The following is a 25,714-nucleotide window of genomic DNA, read 5'->3' as shown; positions in this document are numbered from 1 at the left end:
TCTCGCTCGCGCTCTCTCACTTTGTGACTCCCTCTCTGTCTCTCAATTCAATTCAATTCAGTTCAAGGGGCTTTATTGTCATGGGAAACATGTGTTAACATTGCCAAAACAAGTGAGGTAGATAATATACAAAAGTGAAATAAACAATAAGAATTAACAGTAAACACATCCAGAAGTTTCAAAACAATAAAGACATTACAAATGTTATATAATGTTTATATACAGTGTTGTAACAATGTACAAATGGTTAAAGAACACAAGGGAAAATAAATAAGCATAAATATGGGTTGTATTTACAATGGTGTTTGTTCTTCACTGGTTGACCTTTTGTTGTGGCAACAGGTCACACATCTTGCTGCTGTGATGGCACACTGTGGTATTTCACCCAGTAGATATGGGAGTTTTTCAAAATTGGATTTGTTTTCGAATTCTTTGTGGATCTGTGTAATCTGAGGGAAATATGTCTCTCTAATATGGTCATACATTGGGCAGGAGGTTAGGAAGTGCAGCTCAGTTTCCACCTCATTTTGTGGGCAGTGAGCACATAGCCTGTCTTCTCTTGAGAGCCATGTCTGCCTACGGCGGCCTTTCTCAATAGCAAGGATATGCTCACTGAGTCTGTACATAGTCAAAGAGCATAGTCAAAAAATCTCTCTCCCTCCCTCTCTCTCTCTCTCTCTCTCTCTCTCTCTCTCTCTCTCTCTCTCTCTCTCTCTCTCTCTCTCTTTCTCCCTCTCCCGTGAGCCAGGTTTATAGGAGAGGAGGGAAAGTGTGTGTGTTGGACCAGCTAGGCTGGAGTGTCTGTCTGTATCAACACAGCATAACAGTAATGCGTTTGTTTACATACACACTAATATTAAACTGATAATGGCAGTAGGTTGATTATGCAATAGGACATGTAAACATCTTACATCATCGTAAACAAGGTCATAATCACAGTAAGTATAGGCCTGGTTTTCCAATTATTAGGACATCTAAACAAGGTCATAATCACAGTAAGTATAGGCCTGGTTTTCCAATTATTAGGACATCTAAACAAGGTCATAATCACAGTAAGTATAGGCCTGGTTTTCCAATTATTAGGACATCTAAACAAGGTCATAATCACAGTAAGTATAGGCCTGGTTTTCCAATTATTAGGACATCTAAACAAGGTCATAATCACAGTAAGTATAGGCCTGGTTTTCCAATTATTAGGACATCTAAACAAGGTCATAATCACAGTAAGTATAGGCCTGGTTTTCCAATTATTAGGACATCTAAACAAGGTCATAATCACAGTAAGTATAGGCCTGGTTTTCCAATTATTAGGACATCTAAACAAGGTCATAATCACAGTAAGTATAGGCCTGGTTTTCCAATTATTAGGACATCTAAACAAGGTCATAATCACAGTAAGTATAGGCCTGGTTTTCCAATTATTAGGACATCTAAACAAGGTCATAATCACAGTAAGTATAGGCCTGGTTTTCCAATTATTAGGACATCTAAACAAGGTCATAATCACAGTAAGTATAGGCCTGGTTTTCCAATTATTAGGACATCTAAACAAGGTCATAATCACAGTAAGTATAGGCCTGGTTTTCCAATTATTAGGACATCTAAACAAGGTCATAATCACAGTAAGTATAGGCCTGGTTTTCCAATTATTAGGACATCTAAACAAGGTCATAATCACAGTAAGTATAGGCCTGGTTTTCTGAACTATCTTTTAAATGACTAGGACGTGTAAACATCTTACATCGGCGTTCCAGAGGTGTATTTGATCTGAGCATGTGCCAGCATCAGCCGAGCGAGTTCAGAACAACTTTAAATATCCATCTTAGAAATAGTTCACACAAATAAAGTTTATGTCCAAACTCAGATATCACAAATTAACAGCAGTCTCACATACTGTAGGTGGGCTTAAGGTCAGGGGTTTGGGTTAGGAAAGGGGACACTCAGCTACAGAACAGCAGTCTCACATACTGTAGGTGGGCTTAAGGTCAGGGGTTTGGGTTAGGAAAGGGGACACTCAGCTACAGAACAGCAGTCTCACATACTGTAGGTGGGCTTAAGGTCAGGCGTTTGGGTTAGGAAAGGGGACACTCAGCTACAGAACAGCAGTCTCACATACTGTAGGTGGGCTTAAGGTCAGGGGTTTGGGTTAGGAAAGGGGACACTCAGCTACAGAACAGCAGTCTCACATACTGTAGGTGGGCTTAAGGTCAGGGGTTTGGGTTAGGAAAGGGGACACTCAGCTACAGAACAGCAGTCTCACATACTGTAGGTGGGCTTAAGGTCAGGGGTTTGGGTTAGGAAAGGGGACACTCAGCTTCAGAACAGCAGTCTCACATACTGTAGGTGGGCTTAAGGTCAGGGGTTTGGGTTAGGAAAGGGGACACTCAGCTACAGAACAGCAGTCTCACATACTGTAGGTGGGCTTAAGGTCAGGGGTTTGGGTTAGGAAAGGGGACACTCAGCTTCAGAACAGCAGTCTCACATACTGTAGGTGGGCTTAAGGTCAGGGGTTTGGGTTAGGAAAGGGGACACTCAGCTACAGAACAGCAGTCTCACATACTGTAGGTGGGCTTAAGGTCAGGGGTTTGGGTTAGGAAAGGGGACACTCAGCTACAGAACAGCAGTCTCACATACTGTAGGTGGGCTTAAGGTCAGGGGTTTGGGTTAGGAAAGGGGACACTCAGCTTCAGAACAGCAGTCTCACATACTGTAGGTGGGCTTAAGGTCAGGGGTTTGGGTTAGGAAAGGGGACACTCAGCTACAGAACAGCAGTCTCACATACTGTAGGTGGGCTTAAGGTCAGGGGTTTGGGTTAGGAAAGGGGACACTCAGCTACAGAACAGCAGTCTCACATACTGTAGGTGGGCTTAAGGTCAGGGGTTTGGGTTAGGAAAGGGGACACTCAGCTTCAGAACAGCAGTCTCACATACTGTAGGTGGGTTTAAGGTCAGGGGTTTGGGTTAGGAAAGGGGACACTCAGCTACAGAACAGCAGTCTCACATACTGTAGGTGGGTTTAAGGTCAGGGGTTTGGGTTAGGAAAGGGGACACTCAGCTACAGAACAGCAGTCTCACATACTGTAGGTGGGCTTAAGGTCAGGGGTTTGGGTTAGGAAAGGGGACACTCAGCTACAGAACAGCAGTCTCACATACTGTAGGTGGGCTTAAGGTCAGGGGTTTGGGTTAGGAAAGGGGACACTCAGCTACAGAACAGCAGTCTCACATACTGTAGGTGGGTTTAAGGTCAGGGGTTTGGGTTAGGAAAGGGGACACTCAGCTACAGAACAGCAGTCTCACATACTGTAGGTGGGCTTAAGGTCAGGGGTTTGGGTTAGGAAAGGGGACACTCAGCTTCAGAACAGCAGTCTCACATACTGTAGGTGGGCTTAAGGTCAGGGGTTTGGGTTAGGAAAGGGGACACTCAGCTACAGAACAGCAGTCTCACATACTGTAGGTGGGCTTAAGGTCAGAGGTTTGGGTTAGGAAAGGGGACACTCAGCTACAGAACAGCAGTCTCACATACTGTAGGTGGGCTTAAGGTCAGGGGTTTGGGTTAGGAAAGGGGACACTCAGCTACAGAACAGCAGTCTCACATACTGTAGGTGGGCTTAAGGTCAGAGGTTTGGGTTAGGAAAGGGGACACTCAGCTACAGAACAGCAGTCTCACATACTGTAGGTGGGCTTAAGGTCAGGGGTTTGGGTTAGGAAAGGGGACACTCAGCTACAGAACAGCAGTCTCACATACTGTAGGTGGGTTTAAGGTCAGGGGTTTGGGTTAGGAAAGGGGACACTCAGCTACAGAACAGCAGTCTCACATACTGTAGGTGGGCTTAAGGTCAGGGGTTTGGGTTAGGAAAGGGGACACTCAGCTTCAGAACAGCAGTCTCACATACTGTAGGTGGGCTTAAGGTCAGGGGTTTGGGTTAGGAAAGGGGACACTCAGCTACAGAACAGCAGTCTCACATACTGTAGGTGGGCTTAAGGTCAGGGGTTTGGGTTAGGAAAGGGGACACTCAGCTACAGAACAGCAGTCTCACATACTGTAGGTGGGCTTAAGGTCAGGGGTTTGGGTTAGGAAAGGGGACACTCAGCTACAGAACAGCAGTCTCACATACTGTAGGTGGGCTTAAGGTCAGGGGTTTGGGTTAGGAAAGGGGACACTCAGCTACAGAACAGCAGTCTCACATACTGTAGGTGGTCCTCTTGTCCAGGTGGCTGAGGGCAGTGTGGAGAGATATTGAGATTGTGTCATCTGTGGATCTGCTGGGGAGATATGCAAATTGGAGTGGGTCTAGTGTTTCTGGAGATGACGTGTGCCATAACCAGCCTCTCAAAGCACTTGCTGATTTACAGATGTGAGGGCTACAGGGTGGGGGTCATTGTGGCATGAAGCCTTGGAGGTATTAGGAACAGGAATGATCCTGGTTATCTTTAAACACGTAGGGATTACAGACTGGGACAATGAGAGGTTGATCTGCACATGCTCTGACAGACTGGGACAAGGAGAGGTTGATCTGCACATGCTCTGACAGACTGGGACAAGGAGAGGTTGATCTGCACATGCTCTGACAGACTGGGACAAGGAGAGGTTGATCTGCACATGCTCTGACAGACTGGGACAAGGAGAGGTTGATCTGCACATGCTCTGACAGACTGGGACAAGGAGAGGTTGATCTGCACATGCTCTGACAGACTGGGACAAGGAGAGGTTGATCTGCACATGCTCTGACAGACTGGGACAAGGAGAGATTGATCTGCACATGCTCTGAGAACGCGCCCTGGAATTACAGTCCAGTCTTGTGAGCGTTGACCTGATTTAAGACCTTGCTCACGTCCGGCTCCGGAGAGAGAGATCACCCAGTCTTCTGGTTCGGCGGGGGGGGGGATGTCATGCCAAATAATGTCCCCCTCTACGTCACAATCGGATTCTATGAGTTCTAACTTCTGTTGCTAGGGCTGTTGCTAGGGATGATGCTAGGGCTGTTGCTAGGGATGATACTAGGGCTGTTGCTAGGGATGATGCTAGGGCTGTTGCTAGGGATGATGCTAGGGCTGTTGCTAGAACACTAATAGTTTATGGAATCCCATTGTGACGTAGAGCGGGACACTATTTGGCATGACAGGCCCTCACGCACAGTACGGTGTTGTTGTTGTTGTTGACGAAGCATAACATTTGTTAAATTTGTCTAGAAAAGAGGCATGGTTGAGCAGGTCACAGCTGGGTCTCCCTTTGTAATCTGTAATGGACTGTAGTCCCTGTCACATCACAGCTGGGTCTCCCTTTGTAATCTGTAATGGACTGTAGTCCCTGTCACATCACAGCTGGGTCTCCCTTTGTAATCTGTAATGGACTGTAGTCCCTGTCACATCACGGCTGTAATCTGTAATGGACTGTAGTCCCTGTCACATCACGGCTGTAATCTGTAATGGACTGTAGTCCCTGTCACATCACAGCTGGGTCTCCCTTTGTAATCTGTAATGGACTGTAGTCCCTGTCACATCACGGCTGTAATCTGTAATGGACTATAGTCCCTGTCACATCACAGCTGGGTCTCCCTTTGTAATCTGTAATGGACTGTAGTCCCTGTCACATCACGGCTGTAATCTGTAATGGACTGTAGTCCCTGTCACATCACGGCTGTAATCTGTAATGGACTGTAGTCCCTGTCACATCACAGCTGGGTCTCCCTTTGTAATCTGTAATGGACTGTAGTCCCTGTCACATCACGGCTGTAATCTGTAATGGACTGTAGTCCCTGTCACATCACGGCTGTAATCTGTAATGGACTGTAGTCCCTGTCACATCACAGCTGGGTCTCCCTTTGTAATCTGTAATGGACTGTAGTCCCTGTCACATCACGGCTGTAATCTGTAATGGACTGTAGTCCCTGTCACATCACGGCTGGGTCTCCCTTTGTCATCTGTAATGGACTGTAGTCCCTGTCACATCACGGCTGTCATCTGTAATGGACTGTAGTCCCTGTCACATCACGGCTGTAATCTGTAATGGACTGTAGTCCCTGTCACATCACAGCTGTCATCTGTAATGGACTGTAGTCCCTGTCACATCACAGCTGTCATCTGTAATGGACTGTAGTCCCTGTCACATCACGGCTGTAATCTGTAATGGACTGTAGTCCCTGACACATCACGGCTGTAATCTGTAATGGACTGTAGTCCCTGTCACATCACGGCTGGGTCTCCCTTTGTAATCTGTAATGGACTGTAGTCCCTGTCCCTGTCACACTGTCCCTCTTTTGATGACTCTGAGGAGGTCGTAGAGGGACTTCGTATGCGTGTGTGTGTGTGTGTGTGTGTGTGTGTGTGTGTGTGTGTGTGTGTGTGTGTGTGTGTGTGTGTGTGTGTGTGTGTGTGTGTGTGTGTGTGTGTGTGTGTGTGTGTGTGTGTGTGTGTGTGTGTGTGTGTGTGTGTGTGTGTGCGTGCGTGCGTGCGTGCGTGCGTGTGTGTGTGCATGTAGATTAACTCCTAGAATGATTATCCACCATGTCTCTTGTTCCTTTTCTCAGTGCTGGAGTGGGCCGGACTGGTTGTTTCATCGTGATTGACGCCATGGTGGAGCGAATCAAACACGAGAAGACAGTTGACATCTACGGTCACGTGACCCTCATGAGGTAAATAGATTTTTTGGGGGGGGTCTATCATTCAACAAGCATTTTAGAACATTGAACCAATTGCCACTGTCGGAGCAGACATTATATTAATTATATTTTTCAGACTCTATTCACTAAATGCTAACTGAAACCAGGACTCTGTGATTACCAGTGTTACCAGTAAATGAACCCTGACTGAAACATTCAACTTTTAGGTCCCAGCGGAACTACATGGTGCAGACGGAGGATCAGTACGCCTTTATCCACGACGCGCTGCTGGAGGCCGTCGCCTGCGGCAACACCGAGGTTCCGGCGCGGAACCTTCACGCCTACATCCAGAGACTGACCCAGATAGAACCGGCGGAGAACGTCACAGGCACGGAACTGGAGTTCAAGGTGCGTTGTCAAGGTTCTAGGGTTCTGTGGTGCTGTTCTAGGAGGGAAATAAATGTTGTGTCTGTGAGATCCAGGGTCTGCGTGCCTCCTTGCCCGGGGTCAAATCAAATATTTAAATATTGATCATTTATTTTGACCGAGACGTGCGGCGATAGCAAGAGTCATCAATTTCAGATAAAATGTCAGAGCAAACAGCACCTCTCTGTCTCAGTATGTGTAGACCATGTATCTAATGTCTCAGTATGTGTAGACCATGTATCTGATGTCTCAGTATGTGTAGACCATGTATCTGATGCTGTCTGGACAGTGAAACAGCGCCCCCTCTGTCTCAGTATGTGTAGACCATGTATCTGATGCTGTGTGGACAGTGAAACAGCGCCCCCTCTGTCTCAGTATGTGTAGACCATGTATCTGATGCTGTCTGGACAGTGAAACAGCACCCCCTCTGTCTCAGTATGTGTAGACCATGTATCTGATGCTGTCTCAGTATGTGTAGACCATGTATCTGATGCTGTCTCAGTATGTGTAGAACATGTATATGATGCTGTCTGGACAGTGAAACAATGCCCCCTCTGTCTCAGTATGTGTATACCATGTATCTGATGCTGTGTGGACAGTGAAACAGCGCCCCCTCTGTCTCAGTATGTGTAGACCATGTATCTGATGCTGTCTGGACAGTGAAACAGCGCCCCCTCTGTCTCAGTATGTGTAGACCATGTATCTGATGCTGTCTAGACAGTGAAACAGCTCCCCTCTGTCTCAGTATGTGTAGACCATGTATCTGATGCTGTCTCAGTATGTGTAGAACATGTATCTGATGCTGTCTGGACAGTGAAACAGCACCTTTCTGTCTCAGTATGTGTAGACCATGTATCTGATGCTGTCTGGACAGTGAAACAGCGCCCCCTCTGTCTCAGTATGTGTAGACCAAGTATCTGATGCTGTCTGGACAGTGAAACAGCGCCCCCTCTGTCTCAGTATGTGTAGACCAAGTATCTGATGCTGTCTGGACAGTGAAACAGCACCTTTCTGTCTCAGTATGTGTAGACCATGTATCTGATGCTGTCTCAGTATGTGTAGACCATGTATCTGATGCTGTGTGGACAGTGAAACAGCGCCCCCTCTGTCTCAGTATGTGTAGACCATGTATCTGATGCTGTCTGGACAGTGAAACAGCACCTCTCTATCTCAGTATGTGTTGACCATGTATCTGATGCTGTCTGGACAGTGAAACAGCACCTCTCTGTCTCAGTATGTGTAGACCATGTATCTGATGCTGTCTGGACAGTGAAACAGCACCTCTCTATCTCAGTATGTGTTGACCATGTATCTGATGCTGTCTGGACAGTGAAACAGCACCTCTCTATCTCAGTATGTGTTGACCATGTATCTGATGCTGTCTGGACAGTGAAACAGCGCCCCCTCTGTCTCAGTATGTGTAGACCATGTATCTGATGCTGTCTGGACAGTGAAACAGCACCTCTCTGTCTCAGTATGTGTAGACCATGTATCTGATGCTGTCTGGACAGTGAAACAGCGCCCCCTCTGTCTCAGTATGTGTAGACCATGTATCTGATGCTGTGTGGTCAAGAAGGGTATAACATGTTAACGCCGTGACATGTCGTCCTCTTTTCTCGGTCAGATGGAAACATCATGACCTGTTGTGTTCGTGCCACATTAAAAGGTCATCCATTTCTCCAATTAAATGACATGTACTTTCCTCTAAAAAACCTTTGAAGAAACGTGTAGGACATAGACAGGTTCCGTTTCCTCTTGTGGAAACGAAATGCCCGTCCAACTGATTCCCTTCTGACCGCCGGCCCTGGTGAGAGCTCAGTGTTCCATCGACTTCCCTGTAGTTTCCTCTCTGTCCCTCTCTAATGAGCTGTTGTTCTTTCTCACCCGAGTCAAGCAACGGCCAGACTGTGTGTGTGTGTGGTTTCGCTGACGCAGGATAAACTCTGGTTCACATGTGTGTGTCGAGACAGCCAGGGGGCCTGTGGTTTCCTCTCCCACTTCTCTTCTCCTCTCTTCTCTCCACCCCCCCCCCCCCTTCCTCCTCTTCCCCCTCCTCCCCCTCTCTTCCTCCTCCTCCACCCTCCCCCCTCTCTTCTCCCCCCCTTCGCCCTTCCTCCTCCTCCCCCTCTCTTGCTCCTCCTCCACCCTCCCCCTCTCTTCCCCCTCCTCCTCCTCCCCTCTCTTCCTCCTCCTCCCCCTCTCTTCCCCCTCCTCCTCCTCCCCTCTCTTCCTCCACCCTCCCCCTCTCTTCCCCCTCCTCCTCCTCCCCTCTCTTCCTCCTCCTCCCCCTCTCTTCCTCCTCCTCCCCCTCTCTTCTCCCCTCTCTCCTCCTATCTGTTAGACTCTGTGCAAACTGAACTGTATTAGCGGTCATACTCTGTTCTACTATGTCATGATATAATTCATTATGTCATGTGATATTTTCTTATGAATGGTTAAGCCATATCTTATCTTGTTATAACACACTATGTCATGACATATCGCGTCCCACAGCATCTAGCCAATGCTAGGGGTCAAGCTTAAATATTAAGTCGTGCACTGTTCTGTTCTGCTGTGTCATTCTAATGTCACATTATTACATGATGTGTAGCTATGTCACATTATAACACCCAATGTCATCTCCCTCCCCCCTCCATAGCGGTTGACCAGTGCGAAGGCCCACACTTCCCTTCTCCTCGCATGTCATATCTCATGATACAATATGTAATGCTATGTCACATTATAACACCCTATGTCATCTCCCTCCCCCCTCCATAGCGGTTGGCCAGTGCGAAGGCCCACACCTCCAGGTTTGTGAGTGCCAACCTGCCGTGTAACAAGTTCAAGAACCGTCTGGTGAACATCATGCCCTATGAGTCCACCAGGGTCTGTCTGCAGCCAATCAGAGGAGTGGAGGGGTCAGACTACATCAACGCCAGCTTCATAGACGGATACAGGTGAGGAGGGAGGGGGTCAGACTACATCAACAGCAGCTTCATAGACAGATACAGGTGAGGAGGGAGGGGGTCAGACTACATCAACAGCAGCTTCATAGACAGATACAGGTGAGGAGGGAGGGGGTCAGACTACATCAACAGCAGCATCATAAACAGATACAGGTGAGGAGGGAGGGGGTCAGACTACATCAACGGCAGCTTCATAGACGGATACAGGTGAGGAGGGAGGGGGTCAGACTATATCAACAGCAGCTTCATAGACAGATACAGGTGAGGAGGGAGGGGGTCAGACTACATCAACGGCAGCATCATAGACGGATACAGGTGAGGAGGGAGGGGGTCAGACTACATCAACAGCAGCTTCATAGACAGATACAGGTGAGGAGGGAGGGGGTCAGACTACATCAACGGCAGCATCATAGACAGATACAGGTGAGGAGGGAGGGGGTCAGACTTCATCAACGGCAGCTTCATAGACAGATACAGGTGAGGAGGGAGGGGGTCAGACTACATCAACGGCAGCTTCATAGACAGATACAGGTGAGGAGGGAGGGGGTCAGACTACATCAACAGCAGCTTCATAGACAGATACAGGTGAGGAGGGAGGGGGTCAGACTACATCAACGGCAGCATCATAGACAGATACAGGTGAGGAGGGAGGGGGTCAGACTACATCAACGGCAGCATCGTAGACAGATACAGGTGAGGAGGGAGGGGGTCAGACTACATCAACGGCAGCATCGTAGACAGATACAGGTGAGGAGGGAGGGGGTCAGACTTCATCAACGGCAGCTTCATAGACAGATACAGGTGAGGAGGGAGGGGGTCAGACTACATCAACGGCAGCTTCATAGACAGATACAGGTGAGGAGGGAGGGGGTCAGACTACATCAACAGCAGCTTCATAGACGGATACAGGTGAGGAGGGAGGGGGTCAGACTATATCAACAGCAGCTTCATAGACAGATACAGGTGAGGAGGGAGGGGGTCAGACTACATCAACGGCAGCATCATAGACGGATACAGGTGAGGAGGGAGGGGGTCAGACTACATCAACAGCAGCTTCATAGACAGATACAGGTGAGGAGGGAGGGGGGTCAGACTACATCAACGGCAGCATCATAGACAGATACAGGTGAGGAGGGAGGGGGTCAGACTTCATCAACGGCAGCTTCATAGACAGATACAGGTGAGGAGGGAGGGGGTCAGACTACATCAACGGCAGCTTCATAGACAGATACAGGTGAGGAGGGAGGGGGTCAGACTACATCAACAGCAGCTTCATAGACAGATACAGGTGAGGAGGGAGGGGGTCAGACTACATCAACGGCAGCATCATAGACAGATACAGGTGAGGAGGGAGGGGGTCAGACTACATCAACGGCAGCATCGTAGACAGATACAGGTGAGGAGGGAGGGGGTCAGACTACATCAACGGCAGCATCATAGACAGATACAGGTGAGGAGGGAGGGGGTCAGACTTCATCAACGGCAGCTTCATAGACAGATACAGGTGAGGAGGGAGGGGGTCAGACTACATCAACGGCAGCTTCATAGACAGATACAGGTGAGGAGGGAGGGGGTCAGACTACATCAACAGCAGCTTCATAGACAGATACAGGTGAGGAGGGAGGGGGTCAGACTACATCAACGGCAGCATCATAGACAGATACAGGTGAGGAGGGATGGGGTCAGACTACATCAACGGCAGCTTCATAGACAGATACAGGTGAGGAGGGAGGGGGTCAGACTACATCAACGGCAGCTTCATAGACAGATACAGGTGAGGAGGGAGGGGTCAGACTACATCAACAGCAGCTTCATAGACAGATACAGGTGAGGAGGGAGGGGGTCAGACTACATCAACGGCAGCATCATAGACAGATACAGGTGAGGAGGGAGGGAGGGTCTTACGGTAGCAGCCAACTTTAAACAATCAAAGACGTACATTTCTTCCGAAAACAGCAGATATTTATTTGAAATTGTCCATTGATTGGATGTGTCCATTGATTGGATGTGTCCATTGATTGGATGTTTCCATTGATTGGATGTGTCCATTGATTGGATGTGTCCATTGATTGGATGTGTCCATTGATTGGACGTATAAGAGAGGATAGAAATAGTTATTGTAATACAGTGCTTCTCAAACGTCTCCTCAGGCACTCCATCAGTACCATAGATATATTATTATAGATAAACCTCTCCTCAGGGACTCCATCAGTACCATAGACATATTATTATAGATACACCTCTCCTCAGGGACTCCATCAGTACCATAGATATATTATTATAGATAAACCTCTCCTCAGGGACTCCATCAGTACCATAGACATATTATTATAGATAAACCTCTCCTCAGGGACTCCATCAGTACCATAGATATATTATTATAGATAAACCTCTCCTCAGGGACTCCATCAGTACCATAGATATATTATTATAGATAAACCTCTCCTCAGGGACTCCATCAGTACCATAGATATATTATTATAGATAAACCTCTCCTCAGGGACCCCATCAGTACCATAGATATATTATTATAGATAAACCTCTCCTCAGGGACTCCATCAGTACCATAGATATATTATTATAGATAAACCTCTCCTCAGGGACTCCATCAGTACCATAGATATATTATTATAGATAATCCTCTCCTCAGGGACTCCATCAGTACCATAGATATATTATTATAGATAAACCTCTCCTCAGGGACTCCATCAGTACCATAGATATATTATTATAGATACACCTCTCCTCAGGGACTCCATCAGTACCATAGATATATTATTATAGATAAACCTCTCCTCAGGGACTCCATCAGTACCATAGATATATTATTATAGATAAACCTCTCCTCAGGGACTCCATCAGTACCATAGATATATTATTATAGATAAACCTCTCCTCAGGGACTCCATCAGTACCATAGATATATTATTATAGATAAACCTCTCCTCAGGGACTCCATCAGTACCATAGATATATTATTATAGATAAACCTCTCCTCAGGGACTCCATCAGTACCATAGATATATTATTATAGATAAACCTCTCCTCAGGGACTCCATCAGTACCATAGATATATTATTATAGATAAACCTCTCCTCAGGCACTCCATCAGTACCATAGATATATTATTATAGATAAACCTCTCCTCAGGGACTCCATCAGTACCATAGATATATTATTATAGATAAACCTCTCCTCAGGGACTCCATCAGTACCATAGATATATTATTATAGATAAACCTCTCCTCAGGGACTCCATCAGTACCATAGATATATTATTATAGATAAACCTCTCCTCAGGCACTCCATCAGTACCATAGATATATTATTATAGATAAACCTCTCCTCAGGGACTCCATCAGTACCATAGATATATTATTATAGATAAACCTCTCCTCAGGGACCCCATCAGTACCATAGATATATTATTATAGATAAACCTCTCCTCAGGGACTCCATCAGTACCATAGATATATTATTATAGATAAACCTCTCCTCAGGCACTCCATCAGTACCATAGATATATTATTATAGATACACCTCTCCTCAGGCACTCCATCAGTACCATAGATATATTATTATAGATAAACCTCTCCTCAGGGACCCCATCAGTACCATAGATATATTATTATAGATAAACCTCTCCTCAGGGACTCCATCAGTACCATAGATATATTATTATAGATAAACCTCTCCTCAGGCACTCCATCAGTACCATAGATATATTATTATAGATACACCTCTCCTCAGGGACTCCATCAGTACCATAGATATATTATTATAGATAAACCTCTCCTTAGGGACTCCATCAGTACCATAGATATATTATTATAGATAAACCTCTCCTCAGGGACTCCATCAGTACCATAGACATATTATTATAGATACACCTCTCCTCAGGCACTCCATCAGTACCATAGATATATTATTATAGATAAACCTCTCCTCAGGGACTCCATCAGTACCATAGACATATTATTATAGATAAACCTCTCCTCAGGGACTCCATCAGTACCATAGATATATTATTATAGATAAACCTGTCCTCAGGGACTCCCAGATGTTTCAGCGTGTTGTTAAAGCCCCTGAACTATCTCACATGATTCACCTAGTCAAGGACTTGATGATTAGTTGAATCAGGTCCTAGTTCTGGAATAGATCAAACACATGGAACGGCTGGGGGTTCCTGAGGAGAGGTTTGGAATGGCTGGGAGTCCTGAGGAGAGGTTTGGAATGGCTGGGAGTCCTGAGGAGAGGTTTGGAATGGCTGGGAGTCCTGAGGAGAGGTTTGGAATGGCTGGGAGTCCCGAGGAGAGGTTTGGAATGGCTGGGAGTCCTGAGGAGAGGTTTGGAATGGCTGGGAGTCCTGAGGAGAGGTTTGGAATGGCTGGGAGTCCTGAGGAGAGGTTTGGAATGGCTGGGAGTCCTGAGGAGAGGTTTGGAATGGCTGGGAGTCCTGAGGAGAGGTTTGGAATCGCTGGGAGTCCTGAGGAGAGGGTAGAGAACGGCTGGGAGTCCTGAGGAGAGGTTTGGAATGGCTGGGAGTCCTGAGGAGAGGTTTGGAATGGCTGGGAGTCCTGAGGAGAGGTTTGGAATGGCTGGGAGTCCTGAGGAGAGGTTTGGAATGGCTGGGAGTCCTGAGGAGAGGTTTGGAATCGCTGGGAGTCCTGAGGAGAGGGTAGAGAACGGCTGGGAGTCCTGAGGAGAGGTTTGGAATGGCTGGGAGTCCTGAGGAGAGGTTTGGAATCGCTGGGAGTCCTGAGGAGAGGGTAGAAAACGGCTGGGAGTCCTGAGGAGAAGGTAGAGAACGGCTGGGAGTCCTGAGGAAAGGTTTGGAATGGCTGGGAGTCCTGAGGAGAGGTTTGGAATGGCTGGGAGTCTTGAGGAGAGGTTTGGAATGGCTGGGGGTCCTGAGGAGAGGTTTGGAATGGCTGGGGGTCCTGAGGAGAGGTTTGGAATGGCTGGGAGTCCTGAGGAGAGGGTAGAGAATGGCTGGGAGTCCTGAGGAGACGTTTGGAATGGCTGGGGGTCCTGAGGATAGGTTTGGAATGGCTGGGAGTCCTGAGGAGAGGGTAGAGAATGGCTGGGAGTCCTGAGGAGAGGGTAGAGAACGGCTGGGAGTCCTGAGGAGAGGTTTGGAATGGCTGGGAGTCCTGAGGAGAGGGTAGAGAATGGCTGGGGCTCCTGAGGAGAGGTTTGGAACGGCTGGGGCTCCTGAGGAGAGGGTAGAGAACCACTGTTATAATAGATGAACAGATATGTCACCCAGATATCTACAGTAGACTGCTGTCACCCAGACATATACAGTAGACTGTCACCCACAACATCCACAGTAGACTGTCACCCACAACATCTACAGTAGACTGCTGTCACCCAGACATATACAGTAGACTGTCACCCACAATATCTACAGTAGACTGCTGTCACCCACAACATCTACAGTAGACTGCTGTCACCCAGACATATACAGTAGACTGTCACCCACAACATCCACAGTAGACTGTCACCCACAACATCTACAGTAGACTGCTGTCACCCATACATATACAGTAGACTGTCACCCACAACATCTACAGCAGACTGTCACCCACAACATCTACAGTAGACTGCTGTCACCCAGACATATACAGTAGACTGTCACCCACAACATCTACAGTAGACTGCTGTCACCCAGACATCTACAGTAGACTGCTGTCACACACAACATCTACAGTAGACTACTGTCACCCAGACATATACAGTAGACTGTCACCCACAACATCTACAGTAGGCTGCTGTCACCCAGATATCTACAGTAGACTACTGTCACCCACAACATCTACAGTAGACAGCTGTCACCCACAACATCTAGAGTAGACTGTCACCCACCACATCTGCTGTAGACTGCTGTCACCCACACATCTACAGTAGACTGCTGTCACCCACAACATTTACAGTAGACTGCTGTCACCCACAACATCTACAGTAGACTGCTGTCACCCAGACATATACAGTAGACTGTCACCCACAACATCTACAGTAGACTACTGTCACCCAGATATCTACAGTAGACTGCTGTCACACACAACATCTACAGTAGACTACTGTCACCCAGATATCTACAGTAGACTGCTGTCACCCACAACATCTACTTTAGGCTGCTGTCACCCAGATATCTACAGTAGACTCCTGTCACCCAGATATCTACAGTAGACTGCTGTCACCCAGACATCTACAGTAGACTACTGTCACCCACAACATCTACAGTAGGCTGCTGTCACCCACAACATCTACAGTAGACTGCTGTCACCCACAACATTTACAGTAGACTGCTGTCACCCACCACATCTACAGTAGACTGCTGTCACCCAGACATCTACAGTAGGCTGCTGTCACCCAGACATCTACAGTAGGCTGCTGTCACCCACAACATCTACAGTAGACTGCTATCACCCACACATCTACAGTAGACTGTCACCCACAACATCTATTTTAGACTTCTGTCACCCAGACATCTACAGTAGACTGTCACCCACAACATCTACAGTAGACTACTGTCACCCATACATCTACAGTAGACTGCTGTCACCCACAACATCTACAGTAGACTGCTGTCACCCACAACATCTACAGTAGACTACTGTCACCCATACATCTACAGTAAGCTGCTGTCACCCACAACATCTACAGTAGACTGCTGTCACCCACAACATCTACAGTAATCTGCTGTCACCCACAACATCTACAGTAGACTACTGTCACCCATACATCTACAGTAAGCTGCTGTCACCCACAACATCTACAGTAGACTGCTGTCACCCACAACATCTACAGTAATCTGCTGTCACCCACAACATCTACAGTAGACTGCTGTCACCCAGATATCGTCACTCCCACAACATCTACAGTAGACTGCTGTCACCCAGATATCGTCACTCCCACAACATCTACAGTAGACTGCTGTCACCCACAACATCTACAGTAGACTGCTGTCACCCTGTCACCCCGGGAACATTCCTATCAGTTCAGTGTCATTATAGAGCACCTGGTGGGACCAGTGACTCTTCCCGTTGATAGTCTTCTGGTGGAACCAAGCAAGTTCAGTGTCATTATAGAGCACCTGGTGGGACCAGTGACTCTTCCCGTTGATAGTCTTCTGGTGGAACCAAGCCAGTTCAGTGTCATTATAGAGCACCTGGTGGGACCAGTGACTCTTCCCGTTGATAGTCTTCTGGTGGAACCAAGCCAGTTCAGTGTCATTATAGAGCACCTGGTGGGACCAGTGACTCTTCCCGTTGATAGTCTTCTGGTGGAACCAAGCCAGTTCAGTGTCATTATAGAGCACCTGGTGGGACCAGTGACTCTTCCCGTTGATAGTCTTCTGGTGGAACCAAGCCAGTTCAGTGTCATTATAGAGCACCTGGTGGGACCAGTGACCCTTCCCGTTGATAGTCTTCTGGTGGAACCAAGCCAGTCACCTAGTTCTGCTGCCTTTGTGGAGGACAGCACAAAGCTTCCAGGTACTACCATCACTGATGGTCCTACAGCGTTACTGAACCCTATGGACAGGGAGGGAGGGAAGGGGTGGAGAGAGAGAATGAGATGGTGGAGAGAGAGAGAAGGAGATAGTGGAGAGGGGGGGAGAGAGAAGGAGATAGTGGAGAGGGGGAGAGAGAGAGAAGGAGATAGTGGAGAGGGGGAGAGAGAGAAGGAGATAGTGGAGAGGGGGAGAGAGAGATGGTTGAGAGGGGAGAGACAGATGGTGGAGAGGGGAGAGAGAGAAGGAGATAGTGGAGAGGGGGAGAGAGAGAAGGAGATAGTGGAGAGGGGGAGAGAGAGAAGGAGATAGTGGAGAGGGGGAGAGAGAGATAGTGGAGAGGGGGAGAGAGAGAGAAGGAGATAGTGGAGAGGGGAGAGAGAGAAGGAGATAGTGGAGAGGGAGAGAGCGAGAGAAGGAGATAGTGGAGAGGGGAGTGAGAGAGAAGGAGATAGTGGAGAGGGGGAGAGAGAGAAGGAGATAGTGGAGAGGGGGGGAGAGAGAAGGAGATAGTGGAGAGGGGAGAGAGAGAAGGAGATAGTGGAGAGGGAGAGAGCGAGAGAAGGAGATAGTGGAGAGGGGAGAGAGAGAGAAGGATATAGTGGAGAGGGGAGAGAGAGAGAAGGATATAGTGGAGAGGGAGAGAGAGAGAGAAGGAGATAGTGGAGAGGGAGAGAAGGATATAGTGGAGAGGGAGAGAGAGAGAGAGAGAAGGATATAGTGGAGAGGGAGAGAAGGATATAGTGGAGAGGGAGAGAGAGAGAGAAGGATATAGTGGAGAGGGGGAGAGAGAGAAGGATATAGTGGAGAGGGAGAGAGAGAAGGAGATAGTGGAGAGGGGAGAGAGAGAGAGAAGGAGATAGTGGAGAGGGGAGAGAGAGAGAAGGAGATAGTGGAGAGGGAGAGAGAGAAGGAGATAGTGGAGAGGGGAGAGAGAGAGAAGGAGATAGTGGAGAGGGGAGAGAGAGAGAGAAGGATATAGTGGAGAGGGGAGAGAGAGAGAAGGATATAGTGGAGAGGGGGAGAGAGAGACTTTCAACGGAAGGACAGAGAGAGAAGCGGAGGGGGACCGTTAAGAGATGTGATCATGGGAAAGGGAGCTGAACAGGGGTGGGGCTAAAACTGGGAAAAACTTAACTTTATTAAAATCCTCCATGACCAATCGTAGCTCACCATAGCTTCCATCCCCTACTGGATTGGCTGACAGCGGCTGTTGATACGAGGCACTACCTAGCATGCTTGCTGGCTTGTTAGCACCCACATGAGGGCTAAGGCTAGCGTGGCTAGGCCCGTGTTGCTTGTATAGTGTAAATGCCCGCTGAGCTTTAGCCCAGGCACAGACCAGTTTTACACAAGACAATAATGATGCCCTCAAATATTCATTAACGTGGGGTTTGGCACCCTATTCCCTATGTAGTGCACTACTTTTGAACAGAGTTGGCACCGTATTCCATATTTAGTGCACTCCTTTAAACAGAGTTGGCACCCTATCCCATATTTAGTGCACTACTTTTGAACAGAGTTGGCACCCTATTCCCTATGTAGTGCACTACTTTAGACCAGGGCCCTATGGAGAAATAGGGAGCCACTTGGATCAGAGCCATAGAAATGAGGTCTAACAGGTTCCAGAGCCTCAGTGTTGTCAGAGACACGGTGACATTTAACCATGACTTTGACACGGTGAACTGAACTGAAATGAATCACGCTGTTTTCTCCACGGTGGTGTGTAACCTAATCCACCGTAACAGATAGACTGAAGGCTAGAATACACTGAATTAGTAGCCGTGTAAAAGACAGGTGTTTCCCACAGAAATCAGAGACCGGACAGATTTTTGATTCTAATTTACGGCCGACGTGTCGGATCACAGTGATAAATAGTTCAACGTCGGTGAAACTCGTCGTTTATTTGCTGCAACACTGCTAATAACTGCGGCCGGTAAACGGTTGGCACCACAATCTCTCTCTGAGGTTATTCACGAAATGAAGGAGCGTGGCTTTAAAACAGGAAGAAACATAGTATATAACAAACGATGATGTTATGTTTTATTGTGGTTGTGGTCTTACCCTGCTTGTTCATTGTTCGTACGGAGAGTCACTGCATCAACCTGCCTCTGTTGCTGTCTTCCTGTTTTCTGAGACGACCTTCTGTCTGACGGTGTCTGAGGTACAGGTGACTACGTCATCGCACCGTGGCAAGAGACGGGCCAAAGTGCATTCCAGGCCCCGCTATGTTTACAGACATTTCATTGCACGAAACTCCATGTCACGTCATTGACTGTGCAGTCTGGCGTCAGGTTGCTGGGGCAGATGATGTGGTTAGCTGATATGTTTACTCACCTGTCCAGGTGTTGTGAGAGCTGGGCAGGGGTCTGTAATGTAGTCGTCCTGGAACGCACCCTATCCAGGTGTTGTGAGAGCTGGGCAGGGGTCTGTAATGTAGTCATCCTGGAACGCACCCTATCCAGGTGTTGTGAGAGCTGGGCAGGGGTCTGTAATGTAGTCATCCTGGAACGCACCCTATCCAGGTGTTATGAGAGCTGGGCAGGGGTTTGTAATGTAGTCATCCTGGAACGCACCCTATCCAGGTGTTGTGAGAGCTGGGCAGGGGTCTGTAATGTAGTCATCCTGGAACGCACCCTATCCAGGTGTTGTGAGAGCTGGGCAGGGGTCTGTAATGTAGTCATCCTGGAACGCACCCTATCCAGGTGTTATGAGAGCTGGGCAGGGGTTTGTAATGTAGTCGTCCTGGAACGCACCCTATCCAGGTGTTGTGAGAGCTGGGCAGGGGTCTGTAATGTAGTCATCCTGGAACGCACCCTATCCAGGTGTTGTGAGAGCTGGGCAGGGGTCTGTAATGTAGTCATCCTGGAACGCACCCTATCCAGGTGTTGTGAGAGCTGGGCAGGGGTCTGTAATGTAGTCATCCTGGAACGCACCCTATCCAGGTGTTATGAGAGCTGGGCAGGGGTCTGTAATGTAGTCGTCCTGGAACGCACCCTATCCAGGTGTTGTGAGAGCTGGGCAGGGGTCTGTAATGTAGTCATCCTGGAACGCATCCTATCCAGGTGTTGTGAGAGCTGGGCAGGGGTCTGTAATGTAGTCATCCTGGAACGCACCCTATCCAGGTGTTATGAGAGCTGGGCAGGGGTTTGTAATGTAGTCATCCTGGAACGCACCCTATCCAGGTGTTGTGAGAGCTGGGCAGGGGTCTGTAATGTAGTCATCCTGGAACGCACCCTATCCAGGTGTTATGAGAGCTGGGCAGGGGTTTGTAATGTAGTCATCCTGGAACGCACCCTATCCAGGTGTTGTGAGAGCTGGGCAGGGGTCTGTAATGTAGTCATCCTGGAACGCACCCTATCCAGGTGTTGTGAGATCTGGCAGGGGTCTGTAATGTAGTCATCCTGGAACGCACCCTATCCAGGTGTTATGAGAGCTGGGCAGGGGTCTGTAATGTAGTCATCCTGGAACGCACCCTATCCAGGTGTTGTGAGAGCTGGGCAGGGGTCTGTAATGTAGTTGTCCTGGAATGCACCCTATCCAGGTGTTGTGAGAGCTGGGCAGGGGTCTGTAATGTAGTCATCCTGGAACGCACCCTATCCAGGTGTGAGATCTGGCAGGTGTCTGTAATGTAGTCATCCTGGAACACACCCTATCCACGTGCTGTGAGAGCTGGACAGGGGTTTGTAATGTAGTCATCCTGGAACGCACCCTATCCAGGTGTTATGAGAGCTGGGCAGGGGTTTGTAATGTAGTCGTCCTGGAACGCACCCTATCCAGGTGTTGTGAGAGCTGGGCAGGGGTCTGTAATGTAGTCATCCTGGAACGCACCCTATCCAGGTGTTGTGAGAGCTGGGCAGGGGTCTGTAATGTAGTCATCCTGGAACGCACCCTATCCAGGTGTTGTGAGAGCTGGGCAGGGGTCTGTAATGTAGTCATCCTGGAACGCACCCTATCCAGGTGTTATGAGAGCTGGGCAGGGGTCTGTAATGTAGTCGTCCTGGAACGCACCCTATCCAGGTGTTGTGAGAGCTGGGCAGGGGTCTGTAATGTAGTCATCCTGGAACGCATCCTATCCAGGTGTTGTGAGAGCTGGGCAGGGGTCTGTAATGTAGTCATCCTGGAACGCACCCTATCCAGGTGTTATGAGAGCTGGGCAGGGGTTTGTAATGTAGTCATCCTGGAACGCACCCTATCCAGGTGTTGTGAGAGCTGGGCAGGGGTCTGTAATGTAGTCATCCTGGAACGCACCCTATCCAGGTGTTATGAGAGCTGGGCAGGGGTTTGTAATGTAGTCATCCTGGAACGCACCCTATCCAGGTGTTGTGAGAGCTGGGCAGGGGTCTGTAATGTAGTCATCCTGGAACGCACCCTATCCAGGTGTTGTGAGATCTGGCAGGGGTCTGTAATGTAGTCATCCTGGAACGCACCCTATCCAGGTGTTATGAGAGCTGGGCAGGGGTCTGTAATGTAGTCATCCTGGAACGCACCCTATCCAGGTGTTGTGAGAGCTGGGCAGGGGTCTGTAATGTAGTTGTCCTGGAATGCACCCTATCCAGGTGTTGTGAGAGCTGGGCAGGGGTCTGTAATGTAGTCATCCTGGAACGCACCCTATCCAGGTGTGAGATCTGGCAGGTGTCTGTAATGTAGTCATCCTGGAACACACCCTATCCACGTGCTGTGAGAGCTGGACAGGGGTCTGTAATGTAGTCGTTCTGGAACGCACCCTATCCAGGTGTTGTGAGATCTGGCAGGTGTCTGTAATGTAGTCGTCCTGGAACGCACCCTATCCAGGTGTTGTGAGAGCTGGACAGGGGTCTGTAATGTAGTCGTCCTGGAATGCACCCTATCCAGGTGTTGTGAGAGCTGGGCAGGGGTCTGTAATGTAGTCGTCCTGGAACGCACCCTATCCAGGTGTTGTGAGAGCTGGGCAGGGGTCTGTAATGTAGTCGTCCTGGAACGCACCCTATCCAGGTGTTGTGAGAGCTGGGCAGGGGTCTGTAATGTAGTCGTCCTGGAACGCACCCTATCCAGGTGTTATGAGAGCTGGGCAGGTGTCTGTAATGTAGTCGTCCTGGAACGCACCCTATCCAGGTGCTGTGAGAGCTGGGCAGGGGTCTGTAATGTAGTCGTCCTGGAACGCACCCTATCCAGGTGTTGTGAGAGCTGGGCAGGGGTCTGTAATGTAGTCGTCCTGGAACGCACCCTATCCAGGTGTTGTGAGAGCTGGGCAGGGGTCTGTAATGTAGTCGTCCTGGAACGCACCCTATCCAGGTGTTGTGAGAGCTGGGCAGGGGTCTGTAATGTAGTCGTCCTGGAACGCACCCTATCCAGGTGTTGTGAGAGCTGGGCAGGGGTCTGTATTGTAGTCATCCTCTACAAGGGTAGGCAGTTCCAGTCCTCGAGGGCCTGATTGGTGTCACAGTTTTGCCCCAGCTAACACACCTGACTCCAAAAATCACCTAATCATGATCTTCAGTTTCGATGCAATTTGATTAGTCAGCTGTGTTTGCTCGGGATGGGGAGTGTGACACCTCGAGGACTGGAGTTGCACACCCATAACATTATTCAAAATAAATTCAAAACAAACATTTATTTCATTTATTTTTTTTGTTTATAAACATATTTTCTGGAGATATATATAAAACAAGGGTAGATACAGTTTTTGACTGTAAAAAATTATATCCATTTTTTTAACAACAAGGGGAGGAAATATCATACGTAGAGATTGACCCAACAAGCAAAATAATACCCAACATGCAATAGTTCAATAATATTCAAACAACCCATTCCATTCCATTGACAATTTAATTTTTTATATTTCACCGTTGTTTAACCAGGCGAGTTGGTTAAGAACAAATTCTTATTTACAATGATGACCTAGAGTCCTGTATATACAGGTGATCAATACAATGATGACCTAGAGTCCTGTATATACAGGTGATCAATACAATGATGACCTAGAGTCCTGTATATACAGGTGATCAATACAATGATGACCTAGAGTCCTGTATATACAGGTGATCAATACAATGATGACCTAGAGTCCTGTATATACAGGTGATCAATACAATGATGACCTAGAGTCCTGTATATACAGGTGATCAATACAATGATGACCTAGAGTCCTGTATATACAGGTGATCAATACAATGATGACCTAGAGTCCTGTATTTACAGGTGATCAATACAATGATGACCTAGAGTCCTGTATTTACAGGTGATCAATACAATGATGACCTAGAGTCCTGTATTTACAGGTGATCAATACAATGATGACCTAGAGTCCTGTATTTACAGGTGATCAATACAATGATGACCTAGAGTCCTGTATTTACAGGTGATCAATACAATGATGACCTAGAGTCCTGTATATACAGGTGATCAATACAATGATGACCTAGAGTCCTGTATATACAGGTGATCAATACAATGATGACCTAGAGTCCTGTATATACAGGTGATCAATACAATGATGACCTAGAGTCCTGTATATACAGGTGATCAATACAATGATGACCTAGAGTCCTGTATTTACAGGTGATCAATACAATGATGACCTAGAGTCCTGTATTTACAGGTGATCAATACAATGATGACCTAGAGTCCTGTATATACAGGTGATCAATACAATGATGACCTAGAGTCCTGTATATACAGGTGATCAATACAATGATGACCTAGAGTCCTGTATATACAGGTGATCAATACAATGATGACCTAGAGTCCTGTATATACAGGTGATCAATACAATGATGACCTAGAGTCCTGTATTTACAGGTGATCAATACAATGATGACCTAGAGTCCTGTATTTACAGGTGATCAATACAATGATGACCTAGTCCTGTATATACAGGTGATCAATACAATGATGACCTAGTCCTGTATATACAGGTGATAACATTGTATTCAATAAGGCATGAAAATATATCCCTTTCACACACAGACCAAAGTCCCACTAATTGACCAGGCCTGCATGTTTTATACCAGGTTATTGGTATATCTAAGTGAACAGGTGATAAATGATGACCTGGAGTCCTGTATATATATACTAATTGACCAGGCCTGCATGTTTTATACCAGGTTATTGGTATATCTAAGTGAACAGGTGATAAATGATGACCTGGAGTCCTGTATATATATACTAATTGACCAGGCCTGCATGTTTTATACCAGGTTATTGGTATATCTGAAATGGATGAGGTGTGAAAACAACACATGGAGAAATAGAAGCCACTTAGTCACCGTTCCTGTGTTTTCACAGAACCTGGAACCAAAATGCAGGTTTGAGTCTGAATGGTTCTCTGCTCTCTTTCTTTAACATGCAAAATCATTAACACTTCCATTGTTTCAAACCTCCCTAATTTTAACTGCAAACAGCCCCCATGGTTTAACAGTACCCGCTACCCTTCCCAATCGGCCAGTTACCCTCTGATATGTATAAAAGGGGTTCACCACCCAAGATGTATTTACTTAACTAGACAAGTCAGTTAAAGAACAAATTATTATTTACAATGACGGCCTACCCCCCCCCCCCGTCAAACCTGGACGACGCTGGGGCAATTGCGCGCCGCCCTGTGGGTACTCCCAATCACGGCCCGGTTGTGATACAGCCTGGAATCGAACCAGGGTCTGTAGTGACGTCTCTAGCAACTGAGATGTAGTGACTTAGACCGCTGCGCCACTCGGGAGTGGCCACTAAGGGCTTTGATGAAAGGGGCTCATATAAACATGGCCTTAGATAAAAACAATTTTTTACAGGTAGCACATCTACTGTCTCGAATGGGTATAAAGAAGCATGTAGAGACTATATCTCCTCCGCTGACATTGTATCTGAGATTCTTTCCCCTTGATTCGTCGGTCTGGTGGGATCCACAACCACTAAGGACAGCAGCGAGATCAGAAAGATCCATATTAAAATCCACACCGTGAAATAACTCAGAGTCCATCTCCCGAACCACGTGGCGCACATGGCCCCCAGTGTGGCCCCCAGCCTCCCTGCCTTCCCGTAGCTACTACTGCTGCGCCTTAGAGCCGCAGACAGAGCCACCCCTGCAGCCGCCGCCGACCAAACAAGCCCCCATCGTGCCCCAATGCCCCAGGATAGACTGGGACCTCAAGGCTGCTAATATCCCTGTTCCTATGCCTGCCGCTGCCCTCAGTTTGACTGCTCCTTTACCGAACTGAACCGACACCCCTGCTGCCAACGCAGCCATGAAAGGAGACA

General features: G+C 47.8%; 1 protein-coding gene across 1 annotated transcript in view; it reads left to right on the top strand.

The window, feature by feature from the left end:
- LOC116365356 (receptor-type tyrosine-protein phosphatase S-like) overlaps positions 1–10,415 on the top strand; it is a gene marked incomplete at its 5' end in the record, with an annotated part of 56,813 nt that extends 46,398 nt beyond the window's left edge. The window contains 3 exons of the mRNA XM_031818006.1: positions 6,527–6,631; positions 6,826–7,006; positions 9,782–10,415. Of these exons, the coding sequence (XP_031673866.1) occupies positions 6,527–6,631; positions 6,826–7,006; positions 9,782–9,964 (469 nt within the window). The remainder of the gene's footprint in view (positions 1–6,526; positions 6,632–6,825; positions 7,007–9,781) is intronic.
- Between the last annotated feature and the right edge of the window lie 15,299 nt (positions 10,416–25,714).

The sequence above is a fragment of the Oncorhynchus kisutch genome, unplaced genomic scaffold (genome assembly GCF_002021735.2).
Source record: "Oncorhynchus kisutch isolate 150728-3 unplaced genomic scaffold, Okis_V2 scaffold1227, whole genome shotgun sequence".
Classification (NCBI taxonomy): domain Eukaryota; kingdom Metazoa; phylum Chordata; class Actinopteri; order Salmoniformes; family Salmonidae; genus Oncorhynchus; species Oncorhynchus kisutch.
This window is presented reverse-complemented; position numbering and strand designations above follow the sequence as displayed.